This window comes from Panthera onca (genome assembly GCF_046562875.1).
Source record: "Panthera onca isolate mPanOnc1 chromosome E1 unlocalized genomic scaffold, mPanOnc1 haplotype 2 h2.Chr16_ul_1, whole genome shotgun sequence".
NCBI classification, from domain to species: Eukaryota; Metazoa; Chordata; class Mammalia; order Carnivora; family Felidae; genus Panthera; species Panthera onca.
Genome location: NW_027675808.1, coordinates 1,065,294 through 1,080,022, shown reverse-complemented (window position 1 = coordinate 1,080,022; position 14,729 = coordinate 1,065,294). Strand labels below are relative to the sequence as shown.

General features: G+C 40.4%; 2 protein-coding genes across 10 annotated transcripts in view; one reads left to right on the top strand and one right to left on the bottom strand.

Annotated features, from left to right (window-relative positions):
• Positions 1 to 14,729, top strand: part of LOC144615267 (leucine-rich repeat-containing protein 37A2-like) — a 344,316-nt gene that overhangs the window by 209,177 nt on the left and 120,410 nt on the right. The gene's annotated exons all lie outside the window — the stretch shown is intronic.
• Positions 1 to 14,729, bottom strand: part of LOC145712419 (leucine-rich repeat-containing protein 37A2-like) — a 31,894-nt gene that overhangs the window by 6,565 nt on the left and 10,600 nt on the right. For all 9 annotated transcript variants that reach the window (XM_081794684.1, XM_081794683.1, XM_081794681.1 and 6 more), the window contains 4 exons: positions 13,662 to 13,733; positions 13,024 to 13,098; positions 4,825 to 4,943; positions 282 to 2,797 (listed from right to left, as the gene is read on the bottom strand). In XM_081794684.1, the coding sequence (XP_081650810.1) occupies positions 282 to 2,797; positions 4,825 to 4,943; positions 13,024 to 13,098; positions 13,662 to 13,733 (2,782 nt within the window). The remainder of the gene's footprint in view (positions 1 to 281; positions 2,798 to 4,824; positions 4,944 to 13,023; positions 13,099 to 13,661; positions 13,734 to 14,729) is intronic.

The window sequence follows — 14,729 nt, the reverse complement described above, 5'->3', positions numbered from 1 at the left end:
TTATAGGTTCTTAAGGAATATACCAAATCTAATGTGATATGTAATCTTAATCATTAGCATTTTCTTCAAGACTTGATGTATCTTGTATGTTAGGTCCTCTTTTTGTCTCCTCTGGGAACAGCGGCACTGTTTCCTAAATGAGCAAAGTGGCAGATCACTGCCTTAGCCAAAATTATGTGGCCAAGACAAGACCCGGACTAGGAGCCCCCGGTCCTTGTGCTTGGGTCCATGTCCTAAACCACCTAAATGTCGAGACCCCACATTTGGGGATTTATCCTCACCTCCCTTGACTCCTGCTCTCTCTGTTCACTCTGGACTTCTGTGCTCTCATTGATATAATTCTCATTTTTCCATTGGTCCGTATCCCACTCTGCCTTGGACACCTTTACTTCTTGCTGCTCGCTGAGAAGCTTCATCAGGAGGCCTGTTCTGGAGATGAGCTTGGCACAGGCCAGCTGCACCTGGGTCTCAGAGCAGTCCATTTTCAAAGTCCGGATAACATGAGAAATGAGCCTTCTCACATCATTGCTGGGGATGAGGGACTGTAGCTGCTGGTTTAACTGAATTTCAAACAGATCACCTGAGGACGAGAGCTTTGACACAGTGAAGCCTGTGGCTTTTGGGGGCAAGCCAGTGCCCGCATTGTGGTATTCCCGTTGTGTATCATTGGTTTGTTTAACTGTCGGCATAGAGTTGTCTGCAGTAACAGTAGAATTAGCAGTGGAAAGATTCTTACGGTCTGTGAATTCAGGGAGGGTTTGTTCTGGCATAGTAGTGTTTCCTGTAGAAATATTTTCTTCAGAAACATGTTGAGCAGTAGTGTTCTCTACAGTAGTGTTTTCTCTGTAAGTTCCTGAAGGAGCAAATAATTCTGGAAAAGGATTTTTCTGAGGACTCAGTTCTCCCGGAGATGAAAAATCCTCTCGTGAAGGGGAATTTATGAGGCTCCTGACTGCAGAGGATGGAGGCCTCTTTGCAAGCAGCTGTCTATTACTGAGTGAACTTTCCTTTCTGGACTTTCGATTCAGTTTGGCCTTGGGTGTTCTGTGGACCACATGGGAGCGACTTTTATGAAAGCGGTGTGTCTTTCTGGGGAGTGAGGCTGGTCTGAAAGCCTTCATATTTCTAACTCTAGCATTTGCATCTTCTAAAACAAAAATGGTGTACGTTAAGTCTTTTGATTCTTTTTTCACGTCAGGTGGGGATTTTGGAGCGGGGGTGGCAGAAGGCCTGCCCAAAGAGTATTGCTTCAGGAAAGAAGAGACCGCTGCCTTGTGCTCATCTACGAACGAAGGCTCTGTATTGAAGGAGCTTCCCACTAATTTGCTGGGCCTGTGCGCCACGGGAAGCTCCCCTGGGGATGGTCTCCTGAGCCTTCTTTCCTTGGGAGCGGGGGTGGCAGAAGGCCTGTCCAAAAAGTATTGCTTCATGAGAGAAGAGACCGCTGCCTTGTGCTCATCTATGAACGAAGGCTCTGTATTGAAGGAGCTTCCCACTAATTTGCTGGGCCTGTGCGCCACGGGAAGCTCCCCTGGGGATGGTGTCCTGAGCCTTCTTTCCTTGGGAGCGGGGGTGGCAGAAGGCCTGTCCAAAAAGTATTGCTTCATGAGAGAAGAGACCGCTGCCTTGTGCTCATCTATGAACGAAGGCTCTGTATTGAAGGAGCTTCCCACTAATTTGCTGGGCCTGTGCGCCACGGGAAGCTCCCCTGGGGATGGTGTCCTGAGCCTTCTTTCCTTGGGAGCGGGGGTGGCAGAAGGCCTGTCCAAAAAGTATTGCTTCATGAGAGAAGAGACCGCTGCCTTGTGCTCATCTATGAACGAAGGCTCTGTATTGAAGGAGCTTCCCACTAATTTGCTGGGCCTGTGCGCCACGGGAAGCTCCCCTGGGGATGGTGTCCTGAGCCTTCTTTCCTTGGGAGCGGGGGTGGCAGAAGGCCTGTCCAAAAAGTATTGCTTCATGAGAGAAGAGACCGCTGCCTTGTGCTCATCTATGAACGAAGGCTCTGTATTGAAGGAGCTTCCCACTGATTTGCTGGGCCTGTGCGCCACGTGAAGCTCCCCTGGGGATGGTGTCCTGAGCCTTCTTTCCTTGGCCATGTTCTCCACAGATGGCTGGGCGCTCTGTTTCCTCTGGATGTTCTGACGTCTCAGTTCTTTTAAGTGCCTTTTCCGTATGCCCTTTGGGCCCTTGATGACCTTTTTCACTCTCAGGAACTTTTTCCCCACACTCTCAACCTCGTCTAGGCTCTTCTCCTGCGGTTGGGCAGTTTCCAATTTCTTTGGAAAGATTTGACGTTTAAACTTGGGACCTAAAAGGCTGGAATGTATAAGCATGGCCATTTTTTCTTTCTTTTTCACGTCATCAATTTTTTCCTGAATTTCTGCATCTAACAAATTTTCCAGAAAGTAGAGTTTTCTCAGTTTATTCTTGTAAGTTGAATTGTTGGATCCAGGTTTAAGAGAAGGGTCCCCTGTGTCGTTCATCGAGTGACCCACGGGCTTGTCTCCCTCTTGCACATTTGAAAACAGAAGTTTAATGAACGGTAACAGCGTCGATTCTACGTCTTCTAGATTGCCCTCCGAGAAATAAGGCAATATGTAATTCAGTGCACTAATGACATCACTTTCGTCATTGAAGTCTAGCTGCTCGTTCATAAAGGCTGACAAACTGACACGATCTATGTCTGAGGACGCCTTCTCTGGCTCAATAGTCAGCTCCGTGCTGGCGCTCTTCTTTCGAGCTGTCAATACCTTCATGAATGATCCTTCTGCCTTCCTTAGGTATACTTCCTGATCTGTCGAAGAAGAAGAAGAGATGAGTTTTGATAATGAAAGACTGACAGCACAGCTCTTTGTCAATGCACAGTCATACGTCCCAGTCAAGCAAATTAAGAATCAGCAAATACTCGAGCGCCATTTAGAGAGGAGACGAACTCAAACTTGGACCCACGATTGGCAACAACAAAAGGACAAAAAGATGTGTTTTGAAAAAGTAGCTATTTCCTCAGAACATTCCACAGTGTGAATAAGTATATTTAGAGTTATTCCATTGGTCCCTAAGGGCCGATTGCCCAGGCCTCAAGAAAAGCCAAGGCCAGAAGATACTCGGCTAAACTGTGTGCAGCTCTAGTGCGACTCCTGGCATTCACATACCCCACCCTGTCCTGCTTCGGGGGCAGAGGGAGCGCGAGTCTTCCTCCTTCTACGTCTTCAGTGGGCTTGAGTTCTTGCTACCATCACATATGCCCGGGACAACACCCGTCACCAGCAGGTCCTCATCTGGACACGCCCTCTCCGCCCACCCACCAATTCTTTTGCTTGGTCCCTGCTCCCATATATCGCACCTCCCGTAACATAAGCTCTAGACAGAAAAAACTAAACACAAGACCCGCTAAGTCCACCCTGGTTCTTTGCTTAAATTTGGGCAGAGATGTGGGGTATAGGTTAAGAGATTTTCCAGGTATGAGAGAGATGCCACTGTGGGGCGTTCAAAAAAAATCAACGGAATGATACTTGAGGTTTTAAAATGCAGAAGGGATAAAGAAACTTTGGTCAAATGCCTACTTTGCTTTCATTTCCTTTCATTTCCAGATTTCTAGCTTTACTGAGAGAACCATCCAGAGCTTCCAACTACATGAAGGTCAAGCGTACAGCTTGTGTCCACTGAACAGCACTGTGCAGCTGGGTTTTTCCAGAAGAATTAAAAGTATTTTTAGTGGTGCTGGTGAGAGTCGGAGGAGGAGGTGATAAAGGTCACGAGAGAGGAGGAGCAGTGGGCTGGCGGAGCACCCAAAACGGGAGAGGAGACTCGAGTGCTAGGCTAAGGCACCTCTGATCTCATTTTTCCTCGCCTGTCAAAGGAGATAAAAAAAAAAATGCCTATTCTGCCCACCTCTAAGGGAGACGGGAGTAAGATAATTGGTAAAACATTGTTTTGGAAAATAAGCAACACCACTTATAGAAGTAGCAAAGTGTAATTTATGCTGTGCCCTAGACCATTGACAGGGACCCATATTCAAGCTATCCAGGTGCAAAAGCACATTTTGGAAGTCACCAAGTTAGTGCCAATAAAACCTAAGAACAGAAAAATACCTAAAAGCACCCGTGTTTTGGATAGAAAAGCTTAAGATTCAGAACAAGAGTTGGACAGCCCAAGGATAGAAGAGCCCTCTCATCCGTTAGAACGGTTGGGTAGCAGCTTCTGGTTAGGGCACAGAAACACAGAGGCTCCAAATAAAACTTTTTCAGAAATCAGCATCACTTGTACTCTTACACACTTATAAAAACAACAAAATAAACAAAAAGGTATCTCCACCTGTCCTATAAGACAAAGGGCACCTGAGACCTAACGCACGTAAAATCAGCTTATAAGCTGTGATGCACTATGTGAACAGGTTTTCATTTGGGGGTAGTTGACTTAATAATGTAACTGAGAATCTGACTTTTAACAAAGGAATAGTTCTTAGAAATTTAGGGATCTGAACTCTGAATGAGTAAAAATAATGCAATGACATCATTAGTTTAAAAATTTACCATTGTTAGGGTGCCTGGGTGGCCCAGTCAGTTAAGCATCCCTTTGGCTCAGGTCATGATATCACAGTTCAGCCCCGCATGGGGCTTGCTGCTGTCAGTGTAGAGCTTGCTTCGGATTCTCTGTCCCCCTCACTCACTCTCTGCCCCCTCCCAGCTCACGCACGTGAATGCTCTCTCTCTCAAAAATGAATAAACATTAAAAAAAATTATCATTGTTGATTAAAAATAAAAGTTAAACCACAAATAAAATAAAAATTTACAAATTTATCATCAGGCAATTAGGACTTACCACAACGTGTGCCATTTGTCAGACATGCACTGTCACAATGTAGCTTGACTGTCTTACAGACAACCTCAATAGTATTTTTAAATTGGCAGAGACAGCAGGCCATACGGCTAGGTAAAATCCTATAAATGGAAACACAGACAATTAAATTAGTGGTAAAGGAGTTACTTGAGTAGGTAGAAGAGGCGGGCCAAAGTCATCACAGGGCTTTGCAAAAAGGAATTCTTGAGGCACATGGCCTGGATGGTTGGGTAGGGACCAGTTGGCCAACTGCTGCTCTTGAATATTATAAATACACAGATAGAAGGACAGAGGTGCCCAACGGAAAGGTAAGGATGACATGGGGTATGGTACCCTTAGAATGAGATAGAGATTAGAACTGGGTGACACTGATCAGTAGTTTAATACACAGGTAACTCCTTCCAAGCCAAAAGTCTCACTTCGGGTTGAGAGCACACAGAAAGAGGGTAGACTTCTAAGAGTTTGAATAAATCTGAAATATGGCCCATACTGAGGATAAAAAGCAATCAACTTTGGCTCAGGTCATAATCTCGTGGTTCATGGGTTTGAGCCCCACATCAGGCTCTGTGCTGAGAGCTCGGAGCCTGGAACCTGCTTCAGATTTAACTTCCTCTCTCTCTACCCCTTCCCTGATCACTCTCTGTGTCTTAAAAATAAATAAATGTTAATTTTTTTTTTTTAAAAAGCAATCAATCAAAAACTAATCCATAATCTACACAAATGCTACAATTAGCAGACAAGGACATTTAAAAAAGTTATTATAACAGTATTTCATATATGGAAAAAACCCCATGCCTCTCCTTAACTCAATGAATTGTGCAACAACTTCAAGTGGCCTAATATATGTATACTTAGAGTCCACGAAGGAGAGGAGATATAAAAAAAATTTGAAAAACTAATAGCCCCCACATTTCCAAATAAGTAAACCCTATAACCTCACAAATCCAGCAAGGTCAATGAAATCTGAGCACAACATGGATTAAACTACATGTTTAGTTTAATCCATTAAACACGGATAAAACTACACCACGGCACATGATAATCAAACTGGTCAAAGCCAGTGATAAAGAGCAAATCTTAAAAGCAGCCAAAGGAACAAAACCACACATGACACACAGAGCAACAAAGATATAACAATGACAACATATTTCTTGTTGGAAATAATGTAAGCCAGAACTCGGTGGGGCAACATCTTTCAGGCAGTGAAAAGGAGAGGGGGACCAAATAGCCATCAAGCTAGAATTCTATACCCAAATCTTTCAAAAATAAAAGCAAGGTAGACTATCTGAGACATACAAGAGCTGGAAGAATTCATCATTAGCAGGCTTACACTGTAGAAATGCCAAAGGAAGTATTTTTTTATTTTTTTTTTTTTTTTTTTTTTTTTAAATTTTTTATTTATTTTTGGGACAGAGAGAGACAGAGCATGAACGGGGGAGGGGCAGAGAGAGAGGGAGACACAGAATCGGAAACAGGCTCCAGGCTCCGAGCCATCAGCCCAGAGCCTGACGCGGGGCTCGAACTCACGGACCGCGAGATCGTGACCTGGCTGAAGTCGGACGCTTAACCGACTGCGCCACCCAGGCGCCCCAGGAAGTATTTTTTTAAATGTTTATTTGAGAGACAGAGAGAGAGGGCACGTGCAGTATGCGTGTACAAGGGGGAAAGAGCACTGAGGAGACAGAGAATCCCAAGCAAAGCCCAACGCGGGACTTGAGCTCACAAACTGTGAGATTATGACCTGGGCCAAAATCAAGAGTTGGATGCTTAACTGACTGAGCCACCCAGGTGCCCCTAAAGAAAATATTTTTAAGCAGAAGGAAAAGGATAGCAGACGGAAATGTGGATCCACACAAAGGAATGAAGAACATTAGAACTGGTAACTATATAGGTTATGATTTCACTTCACTATATGTATGTATATCATTTCACTATATGATTTCACTTATATGTAGAATCTCAGAAACAAACAAACAAACAAGGGGTGCCTGGATGGGCTAAGTCAATGAAGCATCCTACTCTTGATTTCGGCTCAGGATCTCAGGGTCGTGAGATCGAGCCCTGTGTCAGGCTCCACGCTCAGCATGGATTAGATTAAGATTCTCTTAAGATATTCTCTCTCTCTCTCTCTCTCTCTCTCTCTCTCTCTCTCCTCTGCCCCTTTTCCCAACTTGTACACTCTGTCTCTAAGATTTAAAAAAAAAAACAAACACCAAAAACCATAAGATACCTAGGAATAAACCTAATCAAAGAGGTAAAAGATCTGTATGCTGAAAACAATAGAACGCTTATGAAAATAAATTGAAGAAGACGAAAGAAATGGAAAAACATCCCATGCTCAAGGATTGGAAGAACAAATATTGTTAAAATGTCTATACTACTCAAAGCAAACTACACATTCAATTCAATCCCTATCAAACACCAGTATTTTTCACAGAGCGAGAACAAACAATTCTAAAAGTTGTATGGAACAAGAAAAGACCCCGAATTATAATGTTGGGAAAAAACAAACAAACAAAGCTGGAGGCATCATGATTCTGGACTTCAAACTGTATTACAAAGCTGGAATCATCAAGACAGTGTGGTACTGCACAAAAACAGACACATAGATCAATAGAATAGAATAGAGAACCGAGAAATGGAGCCACAAATATATGGTCAACTAATCTTCGATAAAGCAGAATATCCAATGGAAAAAAAGATAGTCTTTGCAATAAATGGTGTTGGGAAAACTGGACCGTAACATGCAGAAGAATGAAACTAAACCACTTTTTTACACCATACACAAAAATAAATTCAAAATGGATGAAAGACCTAAATGTGAGACAGGAAACCATCAAAATCCTAGAGGAGAACACAGGCAGAAACCTCTTTGATCTCAGCTAAAGCAACTTCTTACTAGAGACACGTCTCCAGAGGCAAGGGAAACAAAAGTACAAATGAACTACTGAGGAGTGCCTGGGTGGCTTAGCGGGTTGAATGCCTGACTCTTGGTGTTGGCTCAGGTCGTGATCTCAGGGTCGTGGATTGAACCCCGCATCAGGATTCTCTCTCCACTTGAGATTCTCTCTCTCCCTCTCTCTCTGCTCCCCCCCATGTATACATGTATGTGTGTGTCCATGTTCTTAATTAATTAATTAATTAATTAATAGGGGCACCTGGGTGGCTCAGTTGGTTAAGTATCTGACTTGGCTCAGATCATGATCTTACAGTTCGTGAGTCTGAGCCCCGTGTCAGGCTCTGTGCTGACAGCTTGGAGCCTGGAGCCTGTTTCAGATGCTGTGTCTCCCTCTCTCTCTCTGCCCCTCCCCTGCTTGCACTCTGTCTCTCTCTCTCAAAAATAAACGTAAACAAACAAACAAACAAACAAACAAACATTTTTTTAAATGAATTATTGGGACCTCATCAAGATAAAAACCTTCTGGGGCACCTGGGTGTCTCAGTCGGTTAAGCTTCTGACTTCAGCTCAGGTCATAATCTCACGGTTTGTGAGTTCGAGTTCCGCATCGACTCTCTGTTGACAGTGCGGAGCCTGCTCAGATCCTCTGTCTCCCTCACTCTCTGCCCCTACCCCACTCTTGTGCTCTCTCTCTCAAAAACAAACATCCATGAAAAAAAGATAAAAAGCTGTACAGCAAAGGAAACAATCAACAAAATTAAAAGGCAACTGATGAAATGGGAGAACATATTTGCAAATGACATAATCTGATAAAGGGCTAGTATCCAAAATATATAAAGGACTCAACACCCAAAAAATCAAATACATAATCCAGTTAAGAAAAGGGCAGAAGACATGAATAGACAGTTTTTCAAAGAAGACATCCGGAAGGCTAACAGACACATGAAAAGATGCTCAATATCACTCATCATCAAGGAAATACAAATCAAAATCACAATGAGATACCACCTCACATGTGTCAGAATGGCTAAAATTAATAACTCAGGAAACAACAGATGTGGAGAAAGGGGAACCCTTCTGCACTGCTGGTGGGAATGCAAACTGCTGTAGCCACTCTGGAAAACAGTATGGAGGTTTTTAAAAAGTTAAGAATAGAACTACCCTACAACCCAGCAATTGTACTACTAGGCATTTAACCAAAGGGTACAAAAATGCTGATTTGAAGGGGCATGTGCACCCAATGTTTATAGCAGCACTATCAACAATAGCCAAAGTATGGAAAGAGCCCAAATGTCCATTGATGGATGAATGGATGAAAGATGCGGTGTATATATATACAATGGAGTATTACTTGGCAATCAAAAAGAATGAAATCTTGCCGTTTGCAACTACATGGATGGAACTGGAGGGTATTACGCTAAGTGAAATTAGTCAGTGAAAGACAAAAATCCTATCACTTCACTCATATGAGGACTTTAAGAGACAAAACAGATGAACATAGGGAAGGGAAACAAAAATAATATAAGAACAGGGAGGGGGACAAAACAGAAGAGACTCATAAATATGGAAAACAAACTGAGGGTTACTGGAGGGGTTGTGGGAGGGGGGATGGGCTAAATGGGTAAGGGGCACTAAGGACTCTACTCCTGAAATCATTGTTGCACTATATGCTAACTAATTTGGATGCAAATTTTAAAAAATAAAAAATAAAACAAGGTAAAAAATAAACAAAAAATAAACAAAAAACCAAATGAATGAATAAACAACAACAAAAAAGAGAAAACACTTGTAAATACGGAGAACAAACTGGGGATATGGACAAAATGAGTGAAAAGGGTTAAGAGGTACCAACTTGCAGTTATAAAATAAATAAGTCACCAGATGAAAAGTACAGCATAGGGAATATAGTCAATAATACTGTAATATACTTATTGTGGTGAGCATTTCATAATGTATATAATTGATCACTGTGTTGTGAGCATTTCATAATGTATATAAAAGATCACTGTGTTGTACACCTGAAACTAATTTAATATTACATGATCTATATATACTTCAATAAAAGAGATAATTGAGGGGCACCCAGGTGGCTCAGTCAGTTAAGCATCTGACTTCAGCTCAGGTCATGATCTCATAGTCTGTGATTTCAGGCCCCACATCAGGCTCTGTGTCTACAGCTCAGAGCCTGGAGCCTGCTTCAGATTCTGTGTCTCCCTCTCTCTCTGCCCCTCCCCCACTTGCACTCTGTCTCTCTCAAAAATACAAAAATAAAAAAAGATAACTGACTATTTAAACAAAAAAAATAATATGGTGTGCTAAAAGTAAAATGTATGAAAACAATAGCACAAAGGTCAGGAGGGGAACAATGGAAGTACACTATTTATTGTAAGGTTCTTATACTATTCATGAAATCATATAATATCATTTGAAGATAGACTGTGATAAGTTAAACATGAACACTACAAACCATTAAACAGCTACTAAAATAACAAAACCTGAGTTGTAACTATTTATCCCCCCACCAAAAAATAATAAAACGTACTAAATCAACCCAAGAGCAGGAAGAAGAAGAAAAAGAAAAAGAAAAGAAACAAAGAACAGATGGGATACATAGAAAAGAGTAGACAGTAGCTTTAAATGTAAGCATATAAATAATTACATTAAATATAAATGGTATAATCACCTAATTAAAAGATAGAGTTGTCATACTGGATAAAAAAGCAAAAGCCAACTATATGCTGTCTATAAGATTCATCTTCAATACAAAGATATAAGTAGGTTAAAAATATGGAAGAAATTATGCTTTGCTAACACTAATCAAACGAAACCTTGAGTGGCTATATTTACTATAGGACAAAGTCAATTTCAAAGCAAAGATATTACCAGGGATAAATGAGGTTATTCCATTGTGATAGAAATGTCAACTATTAGAAAAGACATAACTTAAGAATTTATGTATCTGATAATAGAACTTCCAAATATATTAAGGAGAATAGGAAAGAGAGACACATAAGCACTCAGTTATAGTTGGAGATTTCAATATCCCTCTCTCAATAATTGACAGAAAAAATATATAGAAAATGAGTAATGATACATCAGACTTGAAAAATACTACCAACCTACTTGACCTAGTTGACATTTATAGAATACTCCACACCAAATCAGCAGACTACATATTTTCTTTCAAGTGGACACATAATATTTATCAAAATAGGCCATATTCTCATCTATTACCAGAATTCATTGGCTATAAAACAAGCCTCAATAAATTTAAAAGGATTTCAGTCATCCAACATATTGTTCTGTGACCACAATGGAATTAAATAACAAATTAACAGATCTGTAAAATCTCCAAATATTTAGAAACTAACCAACACACTCCTAAGTAACCCTATTGGTCAAATAAGTCAAAATGGATATTAGAAACTATTTTGTACCAACTGAAACTGAAAACACAACATGTCAACATGTGGGATGTTGCTCATATAGTATTCATCTTCCCCAGTGTCCACTTTTAAGAAACTAGAAAAAGAAAAGGAAATTCATCACTGAGTAAGGAGAGAAAATGGAATGATAAAGATCAAAGCAGAAATTTTTGAAAAGGAAAACAAAAATAGAGAAGTCAGTGTAATGAAAAGGCACTTTTTAGAGAAGATAAGTAAAACTGATAAACTTCTGGCCAGATTTATCAAGAAAAGACAAGAGAAGACACAAATTATCAATATCAAAAATGAGAGGAATGACATCACTACAATTCTACAGATACTAAAAGGATAATAAGGGATTATTATAAAATACTTTATGTCAATAACTTCAAGATGAAATAGATTCCCTGAAAGACATGAACTACTCAAAAAAATAAAGTATGTAATTTAAGTAGCACTATTACAAAAATAAAATCTGTAGTTTAACACTTTCTCACAAAGAAAGCTTCAAGCCCACATGGCTTCACTGGTGAATTCTAGCAAACATTTAAGGAAAAAATAATGCCAATTCTGCACAAACTGTACTAGAGAATTGAAGAGAGGGGAATACTTCCCAACTCAATTTTAAGGCCAACATTCACCTTATGAAAAATAGATAAAGACATTAGAAGAAAGGATAGATAGAAGATCTCATATACTGCTGGCTGGAATGCAAAATGGTACATCCACTTTAGAAAACAGGTAAGCAGTTTCTTAAAAAGTTAAATATACACTCAGCATATGATGTAGCAATCCTGCCATTAGGTATTTTACCACCTGCCCCCCTCCCCCAATGAAAACATATGCTCACACGAAGACCTGCATGTAAGTGTTTTAAGCAACTTTATTCATAAAGGCCAAAAAGCTAGAAACAACTCAAATGCCCATTAACTGATGAATGCATAAACAAACTGGTATATCCTCACAACTGCAATACTACTCGGCAATAAAAAGGAAATGAACTACTGACATGTGCAAAAACATGGATGAGTCTCTGGGGTGCCTGGGTGGCTCAGTCAGATAAGTGACCGACTTTGGCTCAGGCCATGATCTCATGTTCCGCAGGTTCATGCCCTGTATTGGGCTCTGTGCTGACAGAGCCTGGAGCCTGCTTCGGGTTCTGTGTCTCTCTCTCTCTCTCTGCCCCTCTCCTGCTTATGCTCTCTGTTTCTCAAAAATAAATAAACGTTAAAAAAGTTAAAAAAAAAACAAACATGGATGAATCTCAAAAGGATTATGCTGAAAGGAACCAATCACAGAAGACTGCATACTGTATGATTTCGTTTATTTATTTTTTTTAATGTTCATTTATTTTTGAGAGAGAGAGAGAGATGGAGTGCAAATGGGGAAGGGGTAGAGAGACAGGGAGACACAGAATCCGAAGCAGGCTCCAGGCTCTGAGCTGTCAGGACAGAGTCCGATGCAGGGCTTGAACTCACAGACCGCGAGATCATGACCTGAGCTGAAGTCGGACGCTTAACTGCCTGAGCCACCCAGGTGCCCCTTGTATGATTTCATTTATAAGACACTGTAGAAAAGGCAAAACTATAGGGACAAAAATTAGGTTGGTGGTTGCCAGGGCTGGTGGTGAGAAAAGGGGATTGGCTGCAAAGGCACATAGGGGCCTTTTGGGGTGACAGAAACGTTCTACGTCTCAAATGTGGTGGTGGTTACATAACTACACGTTTGTCAAAACTCATCAAACTGTATGCTTAAAAAGAGTAAATTTTATACCTCAATAAATCTGACTTAAGAAAACAATAAAACAAATCTAAGTAAACAACTAAGTGAAAATACACATAAGAAAAATCAACTTACAGTGTTTCCAATTCAACGGTCATCATGAGGATGCTCTCAACTGTTGTAAGTGACACCTGTGTTGATCCCATGTCTCTGAAGGAGAAAGCCCAAACATGCGTGATTTGAACCCAAGGATAAAAATTCTGTACCTAAAAAGATACTTAGCAACATGTGATTACTTCAATTCTGGCTTCTTTGTCAAGTCAGCTCAAGAGTTTTCTTGCTATGGACAATAATTTCAGAAAGCTCCCAATGAAGACATTTTATGTGCATCATCAAATTAATCACCTTGGTGCTCAACAGTACAATCCTTTTTACTCTTATCCTCATTTTCATTCTCAATTGCATCCACCTCTCTTGATTAGTCTTTTTTTCTTTTAATATACACCTTACTCCACTTTCCACTTTGAGATAAATGGTATTTCTACCTACATCTACAAGTCCCATGTCTGTTATGTGTTCTTCAATACTACTCCTTCCTCTGCAGGCTATCTTGCCCATATACGTTTTTTCTTTGCTAATAATGCTTATTTCAATAACCCAGTTAAAATTTAAATTACGACTTTTTAACCAAAACGCAAAATACTTAATCTTTTGATGACAACAAAAAAGATCAGAAATCATCTCATGAGCCATGAGATTGTTGCAATACTTACAAATATTTTAATGCTGGCAACTTAAAAAGATAGGAATCTTCAACAGTTGACAGAGGGTTACGACTGATAATTCTGAAAAATGCAATGGAATTAAAATTATCTGCATTTCCAGTAATGACTACCATGAAAGTTTATGTTCATTTTGGGGGTATGGAACTGGAAGGTGAAAACTAATCATTTTCTGCCTTTGCCTATAAATCACCCTTAGATTCTGTAAAGCACTCTTCCTTTGGGAACTACCCAGCTCTCTGGACGATAAAGTGGAGAACAGAAAGAGGAAAAAAAAAAATTTTTTTTTTACGTGGACAGCAAAGCAAAGATATGCCAAAGAACTTTTTTGGGCTGAAAATCCTAGAAGTGACTATGCTGGTAGGAAGCCCAGGCTCTGTAGGAAATACTGTTTCTAGTGTCCTCTGTAATTCTAGGTGCTTTTCCTTTATCTCTAGAAATGTAAAAAATTCCACAGTTTAAAACACCCGGTTAAAGACAAAAATAGGACCAATTCCTCAGTTTGGGGGCCAAAGACAAAGGGATTAATCTAAGAGGAAATGGTGAAAGCTATACCCCCACCATGTGTATTCTCCTATGACAGCCTTTGTTAGGTGGCATATGATCCCGTTTCCTTATCCATCTCCTGGACTGCCAGCTCCTTGAGGGCAGGGACCATACTCTATTGTCATTTTTGTCCCTGTGCCTGACAGAGTGCTTGTTATTTACTAGTTACTTAGTGAAGGCTTGTTGAATAAATAACTTTTTGTCACTGCTTGACACAAGTTTTTATTCCAAAATGCCGAGTAGATTTTCTTCTCAGTTCTTTACAGCAAAAATAAAGTGAAGGAAACAGGAAGAAAGAAAAGAAAATCTGCCTTTAGGTTGACTCTGCTCAAGAATCATCACTGTACTTTTGCAAAATTATAAGGATAATCATCACAACCAATACTATTGAGCCATAGGGCATCTGTGATCAGCATTTCACATTTAAACCTCACAATAACCTTATGTGATAGATACATCATTACCCCATTTTACAAGTGAGGAAACTGAAGTACAGAGAGGTTGTATAATTTG